Below are 23,573 nucleotides of genomic sequence, written 5' to 3' on the forward strand. Positions count from 1 at the left end.
TGGAGATTAAACCTCTTGAGGATGTTTCAAGAACTTGTCAAACTGTTAATTCTCCTGTATTACAGTGTTTTACGAAAAGGGCAACTAATTTAATTGTCATTAGGCAAAAGAGGATAAGCATTTGTGAAGTTGACTGTGTGGCAATGATAAGAATTTCTCGTATGACTTGAAGGCTTTTAATTTAAATTATCAGGTAAGTCTTTTTATGCAGCCGTTCCTCATATCCAGTGAAAAGCCCATGTACCTGCTGCTGCTGTGCACTCCGTGAACTCCTGTGAAGAAACCCACCCAGACTCCGAAAGCCGCCGCTTCAGACCAAACACCGAACTCGAAGACAACTTGATGGAGACCACATTTTCTAAACTAAACAGTGACTGGACTCTTTAAACGGCGGTCAGCGGGGAGTGGGGAAATCATGACACAGCACTCAGAAAAACCAGCAAACATTCAACAAAGCTGGGGTTTACTTCCACACAGGACAAAAGAAGGGAAAAGCCGCAGATGGACACGGTGACGAGAAGAACCAGGACTGTTTGGAAGGTTCGTGACAGTGTTACACTTCTGACGAAGTTTCTGACAACCGATCCAATGTCAAACACCAAAACCTAGCTTTATTGAGTTCATACAGTTCCCAATGGTGTCATAATTTCCAAAATCACAGTATAAGACTCCTAATTGATCATTACTTGCACGTATTTGTCTCCGTAGTTAAAAACTTTGGAAGAAATGGCTGAGAGCAGGTTACCATGCTGCCTTGAAGCAGCTAAATTCTAATGAATTTCCACGTATTTCCATTTATGTCACATTGCCAGATCGCTGCACTGTTCACAGTTTCTCTGGAAAAGCTGCAGAAATATGAGGATGACATTTTTATGTGCTAGATTGGTTCAGGTTTTTCCTGCGGTGCCTGAAGTGTGTTACTTTTTTCCCTCAACCAGCCTCCGTCAACAAATCTATTTCAGGTTTCCTCACAGAAAACGGCTGAGCGGCCTTCTTCCTGAAATCACCCTGAGATTAAATGTCACTTCTGAAGCAGCAGAAGCCTCGGCGCTCGGCGGCCCTGAAATACTCCACATGCCGAGCGCAGAATGTCAGGGCGCCCATTCAACCTTCACCCGGGCAGCCGCCTTCGACCTTTCCGGCTCGTCCCCATTCTTCCAAAAAAGCGCCCAATCAGAAGCTTTGATTGTTTAACCCCGTCTCCTCCCCCAGCTGTCATCTGGCACCCCTGGCGACCTCCGGTCAAGAGTCTAATTCGGGATGGCGACCGGACAGCAGGTTCCCCGTGTGGCCCTCAGTTTCAGGGATTAGCGGGATGACAACCAGGGAGCAGGGGTCACGGCGACCCCCTGCCCAGTGATGCATGGGAAAGGCTAATGCTGGCTGGCGGCGCTGCTGCCCCCCCCCCTCCCCCCCTTCCAGGTCCTCTGAGGCTCGCAAGGAGCTTCATGGGTTACGAAAATGGTGTCGAGGGTTAGATCTACACAGTCTGCAAGGACACGTTGGCAGCTCCCCTCAGACCACTAAACACGTCGACGGGCCGCCGTGGGAACCGCCGTCGGCCCGACGCAGGGCGCAGTTCAAAGGCGGGCGGGCGCAGTCACACATGGTGTCAAGATGAGAGCGCACGAGGAGGCGCGGGCCTGTTTTACATGACACACATGCCTCAGTGAAAGCCCATTAGGCCGGGCGTATAATGCACCGCAGGTATTTTGGTCTGCGCCTGTGAAAACACATCCCAGACCGCAGAATCGCCAGCCCCGCCCCATCTCCACCCATCAGCCACCTTTTACCAATGTTCACTACCCACATCTGGCCAGCCACTCTGCATAAACGCCGTGCTTTAAACTTTAAACGGTTACAGCGAGTCTGCCTCTGGTATTCAGGAGGAAGCGCCGAGGCTTCTTTGATATGGTTTCTGGGGCTGATTTGCATATCTGATGCTCCTCTTGAACTCGCCTGGCTGCAAAGCTTCGCCCCTGATTCTTCTCCCTGACCTCCGATTCCTCAGAGCGGCGTGGGTCAAGTATCCATGGAGGACTTTATGAGATAAAGGAACGGGGGTTTGGTGGAGGGCGCTTCACCCTCGGTGCTGATTTGCTCTATTGTTGAGCCGCGAAAAGCTGCCGGCGCGGAAATCTGCCTCGGCGCGAGATGCTGATGGTGGGAGAAACTGATTGTTTTCAGCAGATTTTAAACGCTGATCCGAAGCGCTGAAAAATGGGAAACACGAAACGGGAGAAGAGGAAATAAAAGCACTGACCTTCTTGATGACACTGTCCAGAGTCTCCGGGCGGCTGATGTCAAAGCAGATCAGAACCGCGTCCGAGTCGGGGTACGCCAGCGGCCGCACGTTGTCGTAATAAGAGGAACCTACGGACACACACACACACACACACACACACAGATGGCATAAGGTCACGGCGTCTTCAAAGGAATTCCTGCCAGTACCTGTTTTTAACCGGATTTAACCCCCGCGAGAGCCTCGCTGCCATGACCATATGGCTCCCTCTGTCAATTAAAACACGCCGCGCGTCACTCTGGAAGGTGGCCTAAAGGTCATTGATACATGAATAACATATTACAGCGGGCGCCGGGGCATGCGCTCGGACACGCTTCGGCTCCACTGCACTCCGCTGATGCAAATGAGGACTGATCCAAACAGTAATGCGCACATATTTGTGTGTCTTGCTCTCTCGGGCTTTACGCGCAGCTGTGGCCTCCCGTTATCACAGCGCTTCACCAGGAATGTCACACACACACACACACACACACACACACACACACACACACACACACACACACACACACACACACACAAGTGAATTACAGTGGGTTGAGAACCGGACGACTCGCGCACGCAATCCATAATCATCCTCAAACGACAGCGACTGCCAGCACAAAGGGCAAAGTAAAGGTTGAACCCCTTAATTCCGCGCTCTCATCCCTCTTTCTGTCTCTCCAGCAAATGGCCCTTGTTTAGAAAGAAGGGGGGGAAAAAAAAAAAACCTTTTCCATTTGCGTTTGGATGTGTAAGACTCTCACGCTCCCACGCGCTTCTCTCCGCTCTCGCTTTTCATTTCTGCACCTTGATCAAATTTGAAGGCAGCGCGGCGCCTGTGCAGCGGCGGCCGCCGCCCGGCTGCACGGTTCCCGCTCGCCCTCGGCTCTCATTAGGAGCCTTGTGAAAATATCTGGGCTCTCTGGGAGGGGTGTGGCTGCGGGGCCGTCGGCGGGCCTCCCGAAAGGACCTCGACTCCTGCACGGAATAAATCAAGAGCCACCAGAAGCCCACAGGTCTGGAGACGAACAGACACTTTTTAAAAAAACTTGAGCAGGATTCAGTTGTAAATAATTGATTGGGATTCAAACCTGACGTAACAAACAGCTCGTTAGTTCGCCGCGTGTTTTTGTCTGTTAGGGCCCACAGAACGGCGTTGCAGCTGGCTGTCCGGTGGCGATCTGCTGCCACAGGCTGTCTTCACTTCACCCCTCTGGGTTTTTTCTTTTGCCTCCAAGTGAGCAAAGCAGTTCTGTTTGCAGCCTGATTCTCACAGAGTTCCTCATTTACCATCAAAAGAATGACAAATATGTGCCGTGCCCACTCAGCGACGCCGCCAGACACTTTCACTTTCAGTCAGGAGAAACACTCAAAACTTTTATACCACAGGAAGTGAGTTTAGTCAGAGCAACTCATTTCTCACTATCAAGAGTAAACTCTATGTGAATTCTCATTACAATAAAACACAAAGATTTGCAAATTTTAGTAAGAATTTATGCAAAGTGATAACAAATATTACATTTAGTTTCAACACAGAGACTGACTGGAGCCTTTAGTTTAACAGTAAAAACTTCCAAACAGCAGTTGGATTTAGAGTTAATTGATATGAATGTTCTGATTCCCTTCATCGTCCTGAGAAAATCACTTTAAAATGTCTTTTAAAGTAAAAACTCAACATAAAACAATAGAAAAATAACGATCTATCTAATAGCGAGTGAATTTTAGCGCTTTATACACTCCGGTGAACATGCTGTGTATTTTGTGCATCTCGAGCTTATTAGTTCTGGACAATATATTTCTTTAACATTTTTTAATCTCGATATTGGAACATTACTAACATTAACTGAAGTTACTGGTGGAAACCTACAGGAACCATATAACACATGTAGTAAATGTAATGGTGTTGAATTTTATAGACTTGAAACTTCAGTTTAGTCCAACAAATAAACATTATTTTGTCTATAAAATGCTCGCAATGTTTCAATCATTTCCTATAAACGTCAACTCTTTCTCCCACTATTTTGAAAACTGTGGCAACGTATTTAATCACAGTGATAAATGACGGATTATGTTTAGGCCAATAATATCATGGAAATCCCCGTTTAGACCAATTTAGAAGCAAGAAATCATGAAGTTCATACAATTTCACATCAGTTATATACTTTCCTCACAGACTTTATATGAAATAAATGGCACATTTGTAACTTCAGAATAAGTGATGTAGAATTTCACGAACTAAACTTCAAAAAGTATTTCAAAGAGAACCTACAAGGTTAACTCCATTAAACTCTATTATTGAATTTTGCAGAATCACATCCTCCTGACAGTACGGAAAAGACATTGATTTATGTGTCTATCAGTACATTTTATGCCCCAAAGAGCAAAAAATGGCGGACTCAAACAAAACAGACAAAAGAGGAAGAGAAGAGCTGCTGAACCAAAGAGAAAAGAAATTAAGTGCAAAACACCGATGACAAAGGCAAACTCTGAACAGCGACATTTAAAAAGAAAGGTTTGAGTCAGAAAGTTGAGTTTTCACCAGGTTTTCTACACTTCTAAATGTGTGTAACGCTGTAATGTGGAGCGCTGAAGGAATAGACTGTAATCAGACAGTTATTGTTTTCTTCACTGTTTTCCTTCCATGGATTTTTACAATCATTTCCCTTCTTACGGGAACAAATGCCAGTTTTTTGATTTTTAACAGTTTTTATACATGCATATCTTCATGTGTGCAAATTGCAGCTAAAACTGCTAATATGAATAAAACCACGAAAAAAAGGAAAATAAACTAAACAGCCAACGCTGTGAGAAACTATCAAACAACAACAAAAAGGAGCCTGTGTTAAAGAGCCAAAACTGTGAGAGCAGATGAAACAAAACACACTAAAACCACCAAAAAGCAATAATATAAAAAGGATAATTCTAAAATATCTCACATTCTTCTGAAATTTTACACATGATACAGTTTAATTATATATAATTAAAACTGTGTAACTTTTCAAACTGTGTTAGTGTCCTTTTAAAGGTTCAACATATTTTGCAGTTCCAAACAAACTTTTCCTGCGGAGGTGTTCAATTTAAATGTTGCACAACAACTCAGGAAGCCGAGAATAATCTCTGATAGAGATACTTAACAATCCCCTTTTAACACCTTTAAATTACACAGGCAGTAATCATATTTTCCGCTTCGGATAACAATTTCAGCCCACACTTTACAAGAAATTATCAGGAACAAATAGACTCCTCTCCGTCTTATTAGCACCAGACCGCCTCTGTTCTGTCCTGCCCAAAGCACAGGACTGGCACACACACATACACACACATACACACACACACACACACCAAAAAAAAGTCCAATCACAGGAAGTCCAGCCGTCAGCAAAGCTGGCATTGTGCGGCGGCGAGCTGTGATTGGTAGTGGTCACACATGAGGAGCTGGAGCTGCTGAAGCTGGTCTTTAGTATGTATCACGGAGCGGCAGACCTGCGCTGAGGTACGAGCTGAGGAGGAGAAGAGGCCGAGCACCAGGAGGTGGAGCGACGGCGCAAAAGAAAGAGAAAGATCTAATGACTTTGACGGTGAGGCGAGGACAAGGTGCGGCAGCTTTCGATGATGAGCGGATCGACGGGGAACGCTGAGACAACGGCGCTCGTTTGACTCCAGATGTAATTAGAGGCTGGGATGAGGCCGCTGGGATCAATCTGTCAATCCCAGAGATCAAAGTGATTGGCAGGTCACGGTCACGCCGGGGCCCGGTCCCACAGCGGCGGCTCAGAGCTCCTCCCTCGCCGAGCGGCGGCCTCAGCCGCATCAGCACTTCTGCAAAGTCAGACGCAAGAGGACCAGAGAGTGGAGGGGCGTCTTCTCCTGCCATTTTCAGCAGCTAAAAGCAGGCCTGAGCTCAGATAAAAGAAGATATGGCGGTGGAGGAGTGCAGGCGAGGGCGGGAGTGGGTGTTTGGGCAGGTAATGAAAGCGGCGGACTCGGCAGGACGGATCAAATAAAGAGGTATGAGCGCTCCGGGTTGGCTGTCGGCGAGGCCGGCCTGTGCCCATTCACCGCGAGGTGGAACAAAAGGTCAATTGAATTTCAGACAGAGGCGGGAAGAGACGGATGGGGGGCCTCAGGCCGAGGGGGGGGGGGGGGGGCCTCGGCCTGGCAGAGAACGAGGAAAACCGTCACACCTGGCAGGGAGCGGGACCCAGCCGGGCCGAGCCAAGGACGGCGAGAAACCATCACTCACACGCTCTGCCTGAGCATTAGCGTTAGCCTCCATTAGCGCCGTCGATCCTCGGCTCCCCGTCCTTTACCTCCACTGGGCTAATTAGCCTCAGAGCGGGCGTCGGCGGGCAGAGGTGACGGCCGTCAGCCGAGCCTCATCAAACGTCCCAGAGGACGCCGAAACCTCGCCCAGTGCTAATGTGGAGCAATCAGGCCTGAGGGTCTGAGCTACGACTTCATCTCTGCTTCCCGAGACGCCGCGGCTCTTCATCTGCTCGGTCAAACGCTCAGTGTCGACAATGAAATAAAGTTTTGTGTGAAAACGCGAACGGTGCAGTTGGACCGGATGGGATTCTCGGGGAGTCCTGTGTGTAATCGAGTGTATATCTCCGTCTCACAAAGCCTTCCGGTCGTCTCGGCATTAATCTGTAGCGTCGCAGCGGGAACCTTCCCTGCCTCTTTCTCTGTTTGCTGCGTGCTCAATGCCGACGCAGCCAAAAAGGAAAGCCATTACGGGCGAGGGGGAGAGAATCGTCGTCGCCTCGGGGCACTTTGATGTGTGCATGCACATATGGCGGAGAGTCAACAACGGCTAACAGCCTCATTAGGCCGTATAGATACTCTGAAAAACAGCCATGCACACAAAGGCGGGCCCACAAAAAGCCTCACAAATGTCACCGCATCAGTAAATTAGCGAAAACAGCCAGTCTCCCCATCTTTTCTTGTCTCCCGCAGCTGTTTTCCTCTTGAAATTCACCTTCAAAGTGAAGGCAAAAACATTTCAAGTCGGGTCGGCGGAGTATCGTAGCAACCTGAAGGGATGCAAACGGCTCCATTGTGCGGAGCGAGAAAGAGGAGCGCGGCGGCGTGCGGACTGTGGAGGCGCTCCGCCGTATTGATGACGGCAGGAGAGAAGAAGAGGGTCTGCGCTCCGGCCTCTCAGAGGTCAACCACGATCCGAACCGCCATGATTTCATCTCAATCAGGGATCAGCTCAAACAGGAGTAAACAGAACGGCGCCGAGACGGCGTGAAGCTCCCCTGACCCCCTGCACCACTCCACTGTACGAGGCGGGGAACGAAATGAAAGGGAATGAAAAACTTCTCAAACAACACTGACCTTCCTCCCAACGCAGACGGAGTGGGGATGGAGTCTGAACTTTTCAACAGAAAGATGTTCGGTATACTATTCAGATTGTGTCCTCGCTCTATATTTCCTACTGCAAACTTCTAATTCGTCACTGAACCATCTGATAATTTTCAAATTCATTCATTTATCCACTGAAAAGTTACAGGAAATCGACAAATTGCCAACAGAGAAAAGGAAGTTACTCTTTCAGCTAAGCCCCGCCCCCAGACCACACCGAACAGCCCAGACTCGCTAAAAACATTCTTCTTATACATCTATATTACTACACTAAGCTCATGAACCCTTCCTACGAGTGTGTTATTCTAGTAGCTTCACAGCGGCAGGCTGATCTACGTACGAAGACCGAGCATCAGAGACAGGAACGAGACGGCGAGGAATGAGACGGCGAGGAACAAATGGCGCGACTCCCGCTCAGCCACGACTGAGATGAACGAGTCAGTCAGAGATTTCATCCAGAAATATGTTTAAAACATGTTCCATTTTCTGTCACTTGCATAATGAAGTTTCAAGTTTCATGATTTCCTTAATCAATGCAAAAGCAACCTTTTTACTGAGGTGATGATTATTATGTTTGTATCCGTGCGTCAGCCTTGGCTCCGGCATCCCTGTGACTCCTGCTGACCCTCTCTCTCTCTGTACTGCAGGAAATACAGAAACTTTAATTAGAGACAAGCGGTGAGGCGCCGGGTTCTGATTCTACCAGAATCAGATTTACCAATATCTGTTCCCCAGAAGAACTCAGTTTGATTTGAAGCAGTTCGGGAGTTACTATATGTTTTATATTCTTTCCAAATAGAGAGAAACCAGAACACCCGGAGGAAACCTACTCTTCATATTTCACCTTAAACACTAAAAATCTGTCAATCTACCCTCCTCTTATTAATGGCATGGCCAGAGTTTCTTCTAAAAATGTATAGTAAAAGATCTGTGTGGGGAACTCCTGTAGCCTGGCTGCTTTCAGCGTGACGTTCAGCTGACAACGATTATTTGATGAATTCCAAGTCCATATATGTTCTTATTTGTAAATGATGAAAGTCAAACCTTTGTTTAAATGATGCAGCAACATTTCAATTTGGAGTTGTCACAAAATGTGAAAACAGAGATTGATTTAATGAAATGTCAGCCATCAGAGGATGTTTAAGAAGTTAAACCAATTTAAAAGTTAAAAAGTTTAGTCTGCTGACGGACTGAAGCTGTTTCTCTGTCTAAATATGAAAGACAGGCTTTGTTTAGCTCCTCATTCTGCAGCGTGAATGACTGTTGGACTTCTCTCTAAAACTTTGAGTGGATGTTGAACTCAGTCCACAGCACACAGCAGAGTGGATTCCTGGTTTTCCACTCAGTGTTGATGAAGTCTTAAAACTCGTTGACACACCGCCTGCGTCTTGTCCTCCCTCCATGTCTCCAGGGAGGGGGTTTCTGAGGTCGGCCTGGTCTCCACCTCGTCCTGGTGTTTCTGGAGAGCCTCCTTCTCTGCAGTCCGCTGCTGCGCTTTACTGTTAAACCTCCGACGCCAGCGCTGCGTCAGAGCGTCTGCGGCCGGTTCCCCTGGTCGGCAGAGCCTGTTGGAGCTTCTTCACCTCCTCGTCCTCCTGCTGGAGTTTAGTTTCCATCGCTTTTAGTCCACAGCTCTCAGACTGATATTTCACTGGCGTGGCACAGTTTCCTGAGTCACACTGTAAAAAGTGAATCCATGCATTTTTAATCACCTGATTAACATGTTGAGAGAGCGCTGTCATAAAAATATCTCGTCCTCATCGTTTCGGCTGCTGGAAAGTAAAACTCACACTGGAAGGCTGTAAACTGAAAGTATTTCTAGAATAATGTTGCATTTGCAATATTTGCATTGCAACAAGACATTAGCACAAGTAAAAGCTGCGTAAAGAGACTAATTCACAGCTCAGACTCTTCAAACACACACTCTCTCTGGCACACAGTCACACAGTGAAGTTGCCAAATAGAAAACGCAAAGTGGAACAGGTGTTTTAATAACGCAGCTCAGAGCTCCTGATGAAGGCTCCGCTGCTGTCAGTGACATTAAAGAAGAGAAGTGTACACACACACACACACACACACACACACACACACACACACACACACGTGTGTGAACACACAGATAAAGCTGTTGATCTGTAATAGAGATGACTGTGTCATGTTTTCAAAGCATGAGCACACAGCCAGGACGGAGGAGGTGACTCCGGGTTAAATGGCCATTAACCTTCCCAGTCTGCAGCCTTCACATGGCAGATATTGATCAAAGCCCCCCGCGCCCCCCCCCCCCTGCAGGAAGTGCAGGCTTTGAAGGGCGTCAGGCTCCTCATGCGAATCCGTTCCGACTTCAAGTCCCCGTCTGTCGTTCAATGGCGGGTTGAGAAGAGAAGCTCGGACGGCGGACAGAGCTGCATTACTGCTCATCTGCTGGGGACGGAGATGGAGTGGTGTGTCCACTTCCAGCTTCTCCTCACCCTGAGCTGCTCCTTTATAATCACACACACACACACACACACACACACACACACACACACACACACACACAGTCTTGTATTTCTATCCTTGTGGGGACCGTCCATTGACTCCCATTCATGTCTAGCCCCTAACCCTGACCCTTACCCTAACCCTAACCCACACCACAACAAAGCCTAACCCTAAAGAAATGTTTTTGCACTTTTACTTTTTTCAGTAACAACAACATGGTCAAGAAAACACTGTTTCTCCTACTTAGGACCGGAAAAAGGTCCCCACAAGGCACGTCGTTCCACGTTTTGCTATCCTTGTGGGGACATTTGGCCCCGACAAGGATAGAAATACAAGAACACACACACACACACACACACACACACACACACACACACACACTCGCTTCACCAGGGCAACAGCTCCGATTTATTTCATCTCCTGTTGTTTGATCTCCGGCTCTGTCCAAAGCTCTGGTTCATGCTGCGCTCTGCTTTTAAAGGCAGCTCTGCTTCTGTCGCTCACTCCCTCTGTTGATCTGTGCACCAAGCAGCCAAAACATTAAGACCACTGACAGATGAGGAGAATGACATTGTCACTTGTCAAGGAATGGGATGTTTCAGGTGGCAGGGAAGCTGTCAGAGCTTCAAGTTGAAAGGAGAAAAAAACAGGTGGATGTAAAGATCTGGGTGACTCTGACAGGAGGAAACGTCTGGCGGTTTGATGATGATGATGATGATGAGTGTATTTTCAAATGACAGCTATTTCTTGAGCACAGTGGACAGTGTCAACCCAAAACTGGTGAAGGAAGAACAGTTAATGAACGACTAACATTCAAGATCCAGTGAACCTGGGCTACTAACATGGTGCTCTGATTTGTAAAATAACTCTCACAATCCATTTAGCAACGGGATTTACAACGTCTGAAAATGCTTGGGTTGAGTCTGCTTTGAGCATGTTTGATAAATGTGGTGCAAATTGGCTCAGGCAGCTCTTAATGCGAAGAGTCATTTCCTCAGCTGGCTCGACACGACTTTTCTTTGTGGACTTTATGAGAAGACATGTTCAGTGTGATCCCTCCTATTGAACCCTGCAGTATTTCTGAAACGTCTGGCATTGATATTTTTATTCAAACACCTTTGAACTGTGACAAATCATTTCCCATATTGGAATTTTCTTTTCTTTTATTGCCGATTTTGGAGTTATTTACAGCGACGGTGCGATATAGTTCATAACTTCCTGTAGCAAGACATCCAACTCATTATTATCTCATTTCATTTTCTCATGTGGACTCTCAACACTCCACCCAATCAACTATCAGCAGTCTTAGTTGATTACTCGTAAAATACACACACCTAATGTAGACTGTTAGTCTTGTGGTCCTCCCTGAGAGAAGAGTCTTGCTGAAAATATGAATCACGTATTTCACATTACAAGGAAGGCTGACTGTATACGGGTGATTTACCAAAGAGAGAAGATGGCAGCTGTGCGCACAATATCAAGTAAGAATCAAGCCAGCAGAGACAATGTTCTGCAGGAAAAACAACCCTCAAGTGTTAGCATGAATGTGTCTGTTAGCTCAACATGTTGGACCTACATGCAGACTGATGCAGACCACAGAGACGAGAGCTCACATTTAGCGTCGTAGTTTAGAAATGTAGTCTGCGCCCGCTTGGCTCTCAGGCCCAGAAACACAGGAATGACCACAGACTGGAGCGTGGGGATACACTACAACCCTCCTAACTCCTCGAAGACGCGTCTTCAAGTGTTACAAGACAAACTCTGCCCGCTGTGTGTTTGTGAGGGGGAGTCGAACAGCTGTGAAGGAGCTCTGCCTCCGTACCGGGAGCAACCAGCGCAACCTGTTTTTTTCTGTTCCCGTGTTTCTTCAGGCTCACCACGGCCGCTAAAGTCTCATCGAATCAGCGGCGACGGCGAGCGGCAGACTGTTTGGACAAGATCCAACCAAGCAGCTGAGATCAAACAAACAGAGGATGCTGGGAGACGGGCGGCGGCGGCTCACGGTTTGATTTAACTCAAATTGAATAAGCAAACAAAGAAATGAGGACAAATGTGCGAGGAGAATATTATGGGATGATCCAGCTTTTATATGGAAATACAGATGAAAGCAACAAATCATAAATACAATTCAATGAAATATTAATAATTTGCTGCACTTTGGTTGAACTTGAAACCGATCTGTTCCTGTTTGTCTGGTGTTGCAGATCATTATGTTTCCTGTTTTTTTGTAATGGTAAATAGATATTTTATTGACATAATACATCCACCTGCTACAGCAGCCTCAACACTCCTTACATAACCAGTCTCAGAGGAATGTCCGCCATGCAGGACGCTCGAGGTCTGGAGTCCTGCCAAAGGACACTGCACGGGACACACTGTGACGGGGACGCCGGGCCGTTCGTCTCTGGATCAGAAGACTCACTAATCTAATGAGCTAAAATGATGATTCACCTTTTCTCATTCCTCGGGTCGGTCTAGTCACGATCATCTCCATCCGCCAAGAAAGCCAAAGTCCAGGTAAAAGACAAGAGGCGTTAAGTTCAGTCAAATCTCCATCAGTGTTTCTGGATTCTCCCCCACAGGTGCCCTACTTCTTTGACCACCGGCGATTTCCATGCCGCAGTGAATTCTGCTCTGAAAAGCCTCAAAGGACACATCTCACACACACACACACACACACACACACACACACACACTCGCGCGCACACACAGGTATTCATATTCATCTTTCGACTCCTTTTTGCTTCTGAAAAAGGGGAGATCACAACCTTTATTTCCGCTGCCTCACATCTTTCCGTCTCATGCTCTCTCTCTGAAACTTGCACCCCCACTTGAAGATTTCCATTGTGAAAACGTCGCCTGCCGGTTCTGGAAGCGAGCGAGAGGATCCGGTCAGCGAAATGAAAAATGTGTGAGCAGGGGGAAAGAAAAGACATCCTCAGACATCCAAACGCATCCCTATCATGGCGCTCTGTGTCCCGGAGCCCACTCTGCAGACCCCCGGGGGGGGCCGCCTGGGGGGGAGCCAGGCACTACTTCAAGTGCAATTTCACCTCCACAAAAGCCGCGGGGAGATCTTGTTTATAAATAAAGTCATCCATAAATGATGGGAAGTGTGTGAGGGAGGTGCAGGTGGGGGGGGGGGGGTCCTCTCTCCCCGCATCCCCTCACGCTCGGATGGGTAGCAGACGGATGCTGAGAGGGTTCTGCGCCTGTGGAGGTGGTGGTGATGGGGAGTGGGGGGAGGTGGTGGTGATGGGGAGTGGGGGGGGGGGGACCGGAGGGACCGAGCCGGAGCTCTGGGAGCAGCAGAACCAGTCAGTGTGGCTGTTTGAAGTGAGCTGATCAAAGCTGGCGCTGCATCGGGCGCCGCTGCCGTCGCAGGAGGGAGTGGACCGCGAGAAAAACACACAGAGCCACGCTTCCCTGGGTGGGTTTCCTGTCTGCCCCGTCCCCGTCTCCGTCCCCATTCCCGTCCCCGTCCCCCGTCCCCAATACCAACAAACGCCTGCTTTAGTGAGGGGACGTCTCCTGCTGCTCTGATCACTCGGCTGCAGCGTGAAGCTCTGAAGCTGGTTTCCTGGAGACTGCGTCTCTGAAAACCTGTTTTCCACTTAATCAGTGTGTTGTTTGAATTAAACCCTAATTAAAACTACTAAAAGCAATTATTGTGACTTATGATTCAAAATCAACAACATCAGACTTGAGAGAATGATTATTTTTAGAGATGAAGCAGACATTTTCCTGCTCGGCGTCAGCTGCCCTGCGCTGTGCTCTCACACCACTGAGGACAGACTTTATCTGAGGACGCCAGGAAAGGGTGAGATGAGGAGTCAACTCACCAATAAGCCAGACTTTACCCTCTGAGCCACATTCACGCTCATGTGAATGAAAATACGAAGGAGTCAGGTCTAATGAAAGTAACCAGCACATTCTCTAAAAGCATCATTTTGAAAATAACTGCAAGGACATCCTAAATGTTTTCATTCAGGCTTACAAACAGTCCTGCTGCACGTCACAGTGGAGATGAGGATCAGCGACCTTCATGCAAACCGTCTGCCTCTCTCACGCCGCTGCAACAGCCTGCGCCTCGGTGAAGAAAAGGCCAAACAAAACACACTTTTACAACAATCTTGACATGAAGTCACACTGAAGCTACGACAAATGTTGTCAGAATGTTGCAGGGAATGTAGGTTTCATGATCTTTGCTCAACATTTGTCCATGTGACTGATGATTTCAACATTATATCCAACAAACAGAGTCTTTCTGCAGTCCAGCAGTGTCTTGTTTAGAGCAGAAGTTGCTTATGAAGACCAGATTGGCACACTTATTTCTTATTTCATTCAGTCTGTTGGAACTTTATTGACAACAGTTGAAGATTAAAAAGAAAAAAAGTTGTGTTCCAGATGTTTAACATGTTTGAGATTCTAAAAACATCTGCGAGGAGATCGGGAACTCCTGCAGATACTCTTGAAACTCTGGTGGAAGTTTGCAGTTTGTCACAGACCAGCGAGATAGAGGCGTTAAAAATACAACTGTAAAGCTATTTTCTGTAATATATGTGCATTTTCTCTATTTATCTGTTTGTGCGTGGATTGAAAATGTCTTTGTGAATACTTGTGCGCGTATTTATTCTGTCTGATAGAGATCTGGCTCCATAAAGCACAGCCTCTCTTTAATAAATCATGTAAACAGAGCACACGGCGGCAGGACAGGACGGCGGCGCTTGATAAGCCGAGCCGCTCCGGGGATTTAAAGCAGCAGACGGCGTCCTTGTGAAATATAACCTGTGACCAGATCAGACCTGCTGCAGGCACTTCCGAGGAAAACACGCCCCAATGCAAGTGTTTAATCGGATATTTATCACAAAACAAAACACTTAACATTTAAAGTGAGAATGCTTTGGCTGTATTTATGAACAATAGCTTCCTGCTGTGTCGGTGGCGTCCTTTGCATTGTGCGATAGATCAAATTACTTCAGGTCATCGACGACAGGCTTCACAATTACGCCGCGTTTCCTCTTCTCTGAACAGAACAAAGACCGGCGTTAAATCCTCAAAAGGAGCCTTTTATATTGCCACCACTCTCTATAGATCTCACTGGAAGCTGGAGCAGCTCTCAAACGTGACACAGTTGGCATTTGGTGCGTCTGTTTCCCCGAGGAGCGAGTAGGTCGGGTCCCTCGGGTGGTGTGGGAAAAGCGCAGATGCACACTTCTCCTCCTCTGAACTCCTTCTGTCTGCCTTTCAGTTGTTTTGTTTCCAAGTTTTAAACCCAGTGAATGCTCGCTGCTCCTTCAGCAGATGTACTCTGCAGCCTCATTGTGCCCCCGGCGCCCTCCACAGCCCCCCAGTACGCCCCAGAATCAATGGGAGGGGTCAGGGGTCAGAGCAGAGGGGGCTGTCATACGCACGCACGCCCACACAGGACGACATTCAGCCCACTCTTTGGAGCTTTAATTCACTTTTCACATACAAACTCGATACTGGAGGTGAATCTATTAACAAACAAACTCCTCCGTGTTGCACTAAACCCTGCTGTGATGAATTCATTTTCTGGAGAAGAAGACGGTAAAGTCTTGACGAGGACGGTTCTAAAGATAATGCATGGCACGGCTTCAGAGCGGCGCCGTGACTTCTGATCCAGGCGTGACGTGGCGGCGGCGCCGTAAGACCCATTGAAATGTGAGCAAAACTTTTCCTCAAACTCCCAGCCCTCAAAGCTCCAAGTTGAAATTCTGACTTCAAGCGTCTTTCGAAACTTCCCCGTCTCAACTCTAAAGAAAACTCACAATTCCAGCTTCAAAGCACGACTGGAACACGGTGAAAACACGACCAGGAAGTGAAGGGAGGTTCAATAATGGGGTTTAATAAACCACTCGGGTCAATATCGTGCTTCACTTTGTCCATTTCCTTTCACACTTGCTCCCTAAACAGTACAAACCCTAATTTCGTCTTTTGATTCTCCTCCAGTCGTTCTAGTAACGGAGGTTCCTTCAGTCAGTGGTGAAGCGCGGCAGGCTTCCTGATCCCACTCGTCAAAACCTGCAGTGCTCTTTCTCCTTACAGCAGCAGCAGCTAAAACCTCCCTTAATTCTGTCCACTTGACGCTCACTCTTATCACCTTTGGTTTCTACAGCGGCGCAGGTGATTCGTGTGTGTGTGTGTGTGTGTGTGTGTGTGTGTGTGTGTGTGTGTGTGGTGACTCCACTCTGCTTGCTCTGGGCTCCGGCTGCCGGTGACCCTCCACTAATGGCCGATCACAGATGAAGGAAATCAGCGAGGGAAAAGAAAATAACGAGGCTCCAAACAGCACAGAGGAAGGCTACCTGCAGCCCGCCTCCACGGCGGCGACGACTTCCTCTCATCTGCGGTTTTATATGATTCCTGCAGTTTTTCTCTGCTCCGCTTCCTTTTGTTTCCCCCGCAGCCGCCGAGATGTATGAGAAGCCGCTTCAATTTTTCAGCGTGTTGACTCTTCGTATCGGTCTGGAAACGCGCGTCGCACGGCGCCGCTCGCCTGCTCCAGAACCCAGACAGCCGGCCCACTTCACCTCCAGAACATCACAAACAGACGCGGCGGCGTGCGAGAGCTCGCCGCTTTTCAAGAGGTTTAGAGCAGAAGATCATTCGCTAAGAGGAGAAGTTGGTTTGTTTCTGATGAACACCAGTGGGCTGCGCTGCTGAAGGTTCACGGTCAGGTTAGGGTGGAGTTTGCATGTTCTTCCTGTATTTCCTCCATGTACTCTATTTTAGGTCATTTTGAGTCTTCATTTTTAAGATTTGCTTGTATTATTTGAGTGCGACCGCCTCGAAGGTCAGTCACGTCCACCTCTGTCGGCGGTTATCTCCAGCGGCACGTGAAGTGTTCCCGGCTGGCAGCCTGACGTCTGAGCGCTCGCTGTAATCCCGTGGATTACAGGCTGCAGGCTCATCCCAGGCCCAGCGCCGAGAGGACGACCTGCAGGGAGAGCTGCGAAAGATTCTCTGTCATTCCCTTATCAAGCTTGTAAAGCCTGTAAGGATCGAGCGGTGTGTGTGTGTGTGTGTGTGTGTGTGTGTGTGTGTGTGTGTGTCCGCCGTCCAGAAATACCCCTGCGAGCATTCCACTCGGTGGAGTCTGGAGCCTCCCGGCACTCCGACCTACTTTCACATCCGACCACCGCTGCACCCAAACCGGACCGGACCTCAGCTGTCCTCATGCTCCAGCTCACACACTGGAAACGGAAACTTCCATTAAATTTGCATAAAGGGCACAACGCGACTCAACGCGCGCCGCCACACCTGACCTGTCTCTCCACCCGTCACCGGCCGCTCTGAGCCGCACAGACTGATTCCAATCGATTTCTAGCTCGTTCACCCCATTAGTGGCAAACAGACGCTCCGACACGGCGCTCATTAAGCAGACAGCGATCGTAATTATTACAAAGCGATCCGAGCTAATTCAGCCGACCGCCATGTTTCATTCAGAGCCTTTAAGGACTGGTCAGCTGGATAAAACAGTGGCAAAAATCAAACGATCACCAAAGTCTTGATTCGCTGTCTGAGGTCCAGAAATGTTCAGATCAATCCAGTTACCACTGTTTGGACAAAGCAGGATCATTATCTCTCTTTTTACTTTTATAACATCAATATTTACTGAAATAAAATTCATTTTTGAGTCAGATGTTTGACTCAAACAGAACCAGAATAACCCTTTTAGAGGTTTTGTTGTTACATATGTACTTGTTTACAGACTGTAGTTCCTGCGATCAGGGAAAATAATGACGATACCAAAGAGCTGACCAATATCACTCATTTAGAGGAAGTGTTTTGTCTTGTTTTACCAATATATTTATGTGTAACTACTTACTGTTTGTGTTTATCAATAAAAATTCAAGGTTTATGCAAAAAATGTCACAAAATAACTAAATTATGGCAACAAAATACCATTAAAAGTCTATTTTTTTGCTTGTCATAACTCAATGTTTGACTCTTCTGTCCTAAAAAAGCCACATTTTCAGTGAACTCACAGCCTCATATTGCAGTAAACATCTGATGCTCACCTTATTTTGTTTCAGTCTGTTGGAATTCAGCTGACAAAGTCAGAAACGTAAAGGCTCGGACTGTGTGTGAACATTTCCAACTATTGTCTGACATCTAACAAAGTCTTTTCAAATGGTTCAGTAATGGAAGTTGAGAACAAAGCGGTGGGCGAAATGAAAACGCTTCAATATTTGTGTTGTGGCTTAATTAGACAGACACAAAGAGCCTTTTCCTCTTCCAGCATTTCACCAACCGAGCGCTTATCTGCTGTTTACTCATTACCCCAAACTGTCATGGAGGCCTTGTTTCTGCGGGAAGGGGGGGGGGGGCAACAGGTTTGGCTGAGGCAGTTATCGCCCGGGGCGGGTGAGGAAGCGAGCGGGAGCCGAGACTCAAACAGGCAGCGGCTGAAAGGATGTCGTCACTCTCTCCCTTTAGGATGCTGACGAAAATAAACAATCGGGGGATATTTACAGTGCGGGGGTAAAATATTCTGCCGAGTACCACTCGCCTTAACAACGTATCCTGCTGAAAAAGAAGAAGAACTTCTGCGAAAGGGCCGCCTGCTAATTTCTCCTCAGCTGTGCGCAGTCGTTCACTCCACGTCCGGTCAAGGCCGATCAAGCGGAGAGTGTGGAGGAAGGGAAAGCCCACCGAGCCCGGCGTGTTTTCACAGGCCGCTGGACGCCCTGCCGGTCGGCTGCGTCCAGAAATCCCAGCCCCGGGAGCGCGGAGGCACCGGGAATGCTGGGAAGCGGCTGAGAGACGAGCCCGAGAGCGGCGTTACGCACCGGCGGCGTCTCGTTATCGTCTGGGAAGTCGAAAACAATCACGCCTCTCAATGTGGAAACACGAGGAAGCTTTACACACGAAAAAAAAAAAAAAAAAAACACGACAAATGATGAGAAAAAGACTCACAAATCATCCCTGACACTTCCAGACAAATGCGTCTCTCCTCTCCGTCGCTGCCGGAGCAGCACTACAGCGATCCGCAGCCACAGCCGCTTCAAGAAGCTTTCATGTGTTTTCTGTTGTGAACGCCCGGCCGGTGCCAGGCAGGTCTGCTGGAGGAGGAAGAGAAAAAAAACAAGAAGAAACAACCCTCCACAGCACAGCCAGCCATGCGTTTCATGTTCCCAGCAGCACCGGCACTTTGTTTGGAAATAAATAAAGTTCTAGATGGTTAGAGGGGGGAAAGCCGGAGCCAGCTTTACGGATCACACCGGGATGAAAGTAACAGAAACTCACATTTCATCCACGGGAAGAGAGCAACGGAGGACAGGTAATCTCTAGGAAGAATATATTTAGAAACAGGCTACGGCGGGAGTGATTAGCGGCGAGGAGATCAGCAGAAGAAGAAAGGAAAAGCGCCGGAGTTCTGCGGATCGCCCCCTCCGGCATGACAAAACAGCATGCAAGAGGTCCGGGGGCTTCATGTGGGAATCAGGTCAGGCTTCAGAGAGGAGAAACTGAGAGAGACGTGAGCGAACTGCTGGAGGAAGTCTGGGGAAACCCGGGCTGTCGTTACTCCGCTCGTAAAGACGAGCAGCGCTCGCTCCCGACGATTCCCAGGCCGAGGCTTTCCCAGGCATCACTGCCATACTGGGAAGACGGGATGAGAGCATCAATGCCTCCGGCGCGGGGAAAACCCAGCCTGGACGGCTGGAAACGGCCCCGGAGCGTCGCCGAGAACAGTAACGGCCTCCAGACGAGCATCGCAGAGCGAAACGACCACAGAGGACCGAGACCTGGACCTGTAAACTCATATCAGCTGTTTTTTTAGCTTCTTTCATTCAAACACACACACACACACACACACACACACACACACACACACACACACACACACACACACACACACTCATCCACGTTGAATCCAGTTAATGTACAGGTTTATAAATGAAATATCTAGTTTCAATCTTGAGGAGTAGATCTCAAGACTTTAAAGGAGTCTTGTCCAAAAAAAGACTTTTATTTTGAAGGAATTCATAATTGTGCATTTCCTCACCTGTCGTACTTTTATTCATCCTCACTATCAAAATGTCACAATTCTAAAATGATCACTGTTTCAAATCCAGTCAAAAAAAATCTGTTTATTTAACATTAAATCAATGATTTGGTTCAATCAATGAGACCAAACTAATCAACGGCTGACTTCCAGCGAACGCCGGCTACTTCCTCCTTCCCATCATACCGGAGAAAAGCGGACTGGGCGAGTTGTGAGTTGTTTCAAAAAAAAACAAAACAAGGATCAATAATGTTTTGTGAGCGGAGGCCAGACCGCAGCAGGCGGACTTCACCTGCAATTAGCGGGAAGACGGCTGCTCGTGTGAAGACACCGAGTGCGAGGCGGGAAAGGACCGCGGCCGAGAATTGATTGACGCAAATGTCAGGTCAGAATGAAAACATCCAGCGGCAGTAGCAGCAGCAGGCGCCGCAGGCCGAGTGACGCAGACCCACCGGAGGACGGCTCGGCTCGGCTCCAGACGGAGCCGGGCTCTCCTCGTGCCGGGTCCTCACGTTCTGGACTCTCTGCTCCTTCAAAAGGTCAACGCTGTCAAGACGGCTTGTAGACAAGCGCACGGCGGATTCAGGTGGGAGTTTACTCCCAGCAAGGATCAACGGCTGGTTTCAGTCCGTTGACGAGGAGATGCTCAGTGACCGAGCCAGAGAAAAACTCCCGCTGCTGGGATGAAAAGGTTCTCTTTAACGGTTTTATTTAACTGTGACGAACACAGGGACTGAAAAACTACCAGAAAGCACAAAGACGGAGCTTTGGGTGCTTCAAAGACTTCTACAGTACATTTTTCTAACAATGCGATCATAACATCAGAATGAATTCAGGTGACATGAATGTGATTATAGTCAGAGTTTACTGAAATAGTAACTGTTATGATGGCAGCTTGGGCTAATGTTGGAATTTGGATAAAGAGACAGAGTGTAACTGTCAAAGGACGGCGTTTTGTTATGTAACTGCGCTTTTCTAGTTATATTGACTACATGTACGTCAATGCTGTTTGTATCTGAAGCTCAGTTCTCAGCAGGTCTGAGTCCCAACAGCCCGGTCCTTCACCTGGGAGCGGCGCGAATATGCTGCCAGCGCACACGAAGGAAATTCAAGCACGGCAAAAAAAACAAGAAAAGCAAAATGGAGCTGAAGGAGTGAGGGAGTGAAGCAATAAAAAATTACACCCTGAAACAGGAACGGTGGGAGACGTGTTATTTTCTTCGGATGAAAGCCTCTTTTCCTTTTTTCCACTGGAGTGTGAGCCAATTATTTTTCTTGTTGAGGGAAAATATGAACATCTGTGTTTGCTGTGAATCAGTGAATAATGCCACACAACACAAGGACCTCTGAACACACACACACACACACACACACACACCCTGTGGGTTGGCTGACGTCATGTTTGTTGTGGGCTGGTCGGCTCCTGGATAAAGATCAGAGTCGGTCAGTGCCAGAGGTGGTTTGGGGTTTTAGGGACGGACAGAAGCACAACGTTCCCACAGCGGCGTGGCGCTGCTACAGCACAGAGATAAGAAACTCCTCCAGGCGGCGGCCCCGGGCCCCGGGGCCCGAGCACTCCAACCTCTGACTGACAGATTTACTCTCGGGGTCAGCGTGAGCTCGGAAGGAAAACAACATTCTTTCACCGACTGATCACATTACACACACACACACACACAGACAAACACACACACACACACACACACACACACACACACACGGAAGACCTCTCCCAGAATAGATAGTTTTACATTTGGGAATGTTTATGGTAAAAGAAATAAATCCCTCTGGGAAACTCCCCCCCGGTGCCCGGCCCGCCCGGCCCGCCGGCCGCCTCGCCGCTCAGAGGGCTGCCGGGCGCCTCGGGCCCGACATGACTGTGACATGCAGGATCTCAGGGCAGATCAGAGCGGTAAATCCACCCAGGCTGACCAGGCTGGGATGTAGAGCGAGGATTTCCACGCTGGAGTCCCCCCTACCCCCACCTCACCCCCACCTCACCCCCACCCGAGGCCTGAACCACTGCATCCCAAGAAAACTGACTTTTCCCAAGCGGACGTCACTAAATCAGCCTGAGAGAGAGCAGCGGGGGTCATGGGGCTGCCTTTTCCCACCAAGCGGAACATAAAACTATCAACATGCATCAAAACAGGTTTTAGAACTGAAATTAAATGTCGTGATTCTCACAGATCTGAGGCTTTTTTTTAAAAAAACAACATTACATTCATACCTTTGATATCACCTTTTATATTTAGAATAAGTCCCATGTAAACACAGGGAATGTCTTTTTGCAAACTCTAGTTACTTCTCATTACTACTCAAGTGTGTCCAGATCCATGGTTACAGTAATCTGACTTCTTTGGCTTGTATTATCTGCTCTGCGCTGGTAATCCGACAGATGAACTGACGTGACCTGATGTGATGTGTCTTCACTTGTAGCAGATTTGAGACGGACCCAAGGTCAGCTTGTTTCTCTTCCTTTCGCATTTTTAGTAACTAATCAAGTTAAGTAGTTACGTTTTTTTCTTTTAAATCATCAAATTGAAATCATCTAATAGGAATTTATTACATATGGCTCCTCCAGCTATTATCTGATAATGGGGAAAATTTTTGCTTAGTGATTCAATCAAAAATATCTGCTTGGAGTGAAAGACGAGGCACGGCAGTCGGTGGTCCTCATCCTCACATCTCTACACCAAACTAAAGATGATTTATTCTGTAAAGAGTCCAACAACGCTCGACCCTGACGTCAGCGGCGTGCGTTTACTTCGATCATCTCAGCATGTTTAGATTCTGCATTTCTTTCAGAGTCAGGAGAGATTCATAAAAACACATGCAGGATGACACATTAGAGAAACTCTCCGACGGAACATGATGAATGAATCTGGACGAAAACGAAGCATGATGAACGAATTTCTTTCAGGGCTGAGGAAAGTGGTTCAGCCAGCTGGGTAAACTCTGCAAAAACAACTCTTCACATCAATCTTTAACCAACCAATGAATAAAATGTGCCGGCCCGGGGATGCAGGGCTTTATATCAGCACCTTAAAAAAAAATGTGACAAAACTAGAGAAGCAAACAATATCTGGTTCAACACCAAGTCAACAACCTGACGCGTTCAGATCCACCCGTAACTACTGATGCTTCTGACCCCGAGCCAGTTTGTGGGAAATGCCAGCCACACACACACACACACACACAAACACACATAAAGGGAAGGAATGCAAACACGAGACACCAAAGTTTCTCTCAAAAGATAACAATCATAAATAGCAGACGCCTCTGGCTCAAAGAGAAGAAGAAGGCTAAAAACAAAAGACTCCTGAACGTCTCGGGGTCAAAGCAATTTGTCAGCGCTGGGAAAGAGGAGGAGAAGGGAGTTGGAGGCAGCGCTCCCACAGCGGCAGCACCTCG

At 47.9% G+C, this 23,573-nt stretch overlaps 1 protein-coding gene across 1 annotated transcript in view; it reads right to left on the reverse strand.

The window, feature by feature from the left end:
* rnd2 (Rho family GTPase 2) overlaps positions 1 to 23,573 on the reverse strand; it is a 28,977-nt gene that overhangs the window by 4,482 nt on the left and 922 nt on the right. The window contains exon 3 of the mRNA XM_030088922.1: positions 2,264 to 2,373. Coding sequence (XP_029944782.1) covers positions 2,264 to 2,373 — 110 coding nt within the window. The remainder of the gene's footprint in view (positions 1 to 2,263; positions 2,374 to 23,573) is intronic.

Source organism: Salarias fasciatus, chromosome 4, assembly GCF_902148845.1.
Source record: "Salarias fasciatus chromosome 4, fSalaFa1.1, whole genome shotgun sequence".
In the NCBI taxonomy this organism is placed as follows: domain Eukaryota; kingdom Metazoa; phylum Chordata; class Actinopteri; order Blenniiformes; family Blenniidae; genus Salarias; species Salarias fasciatus.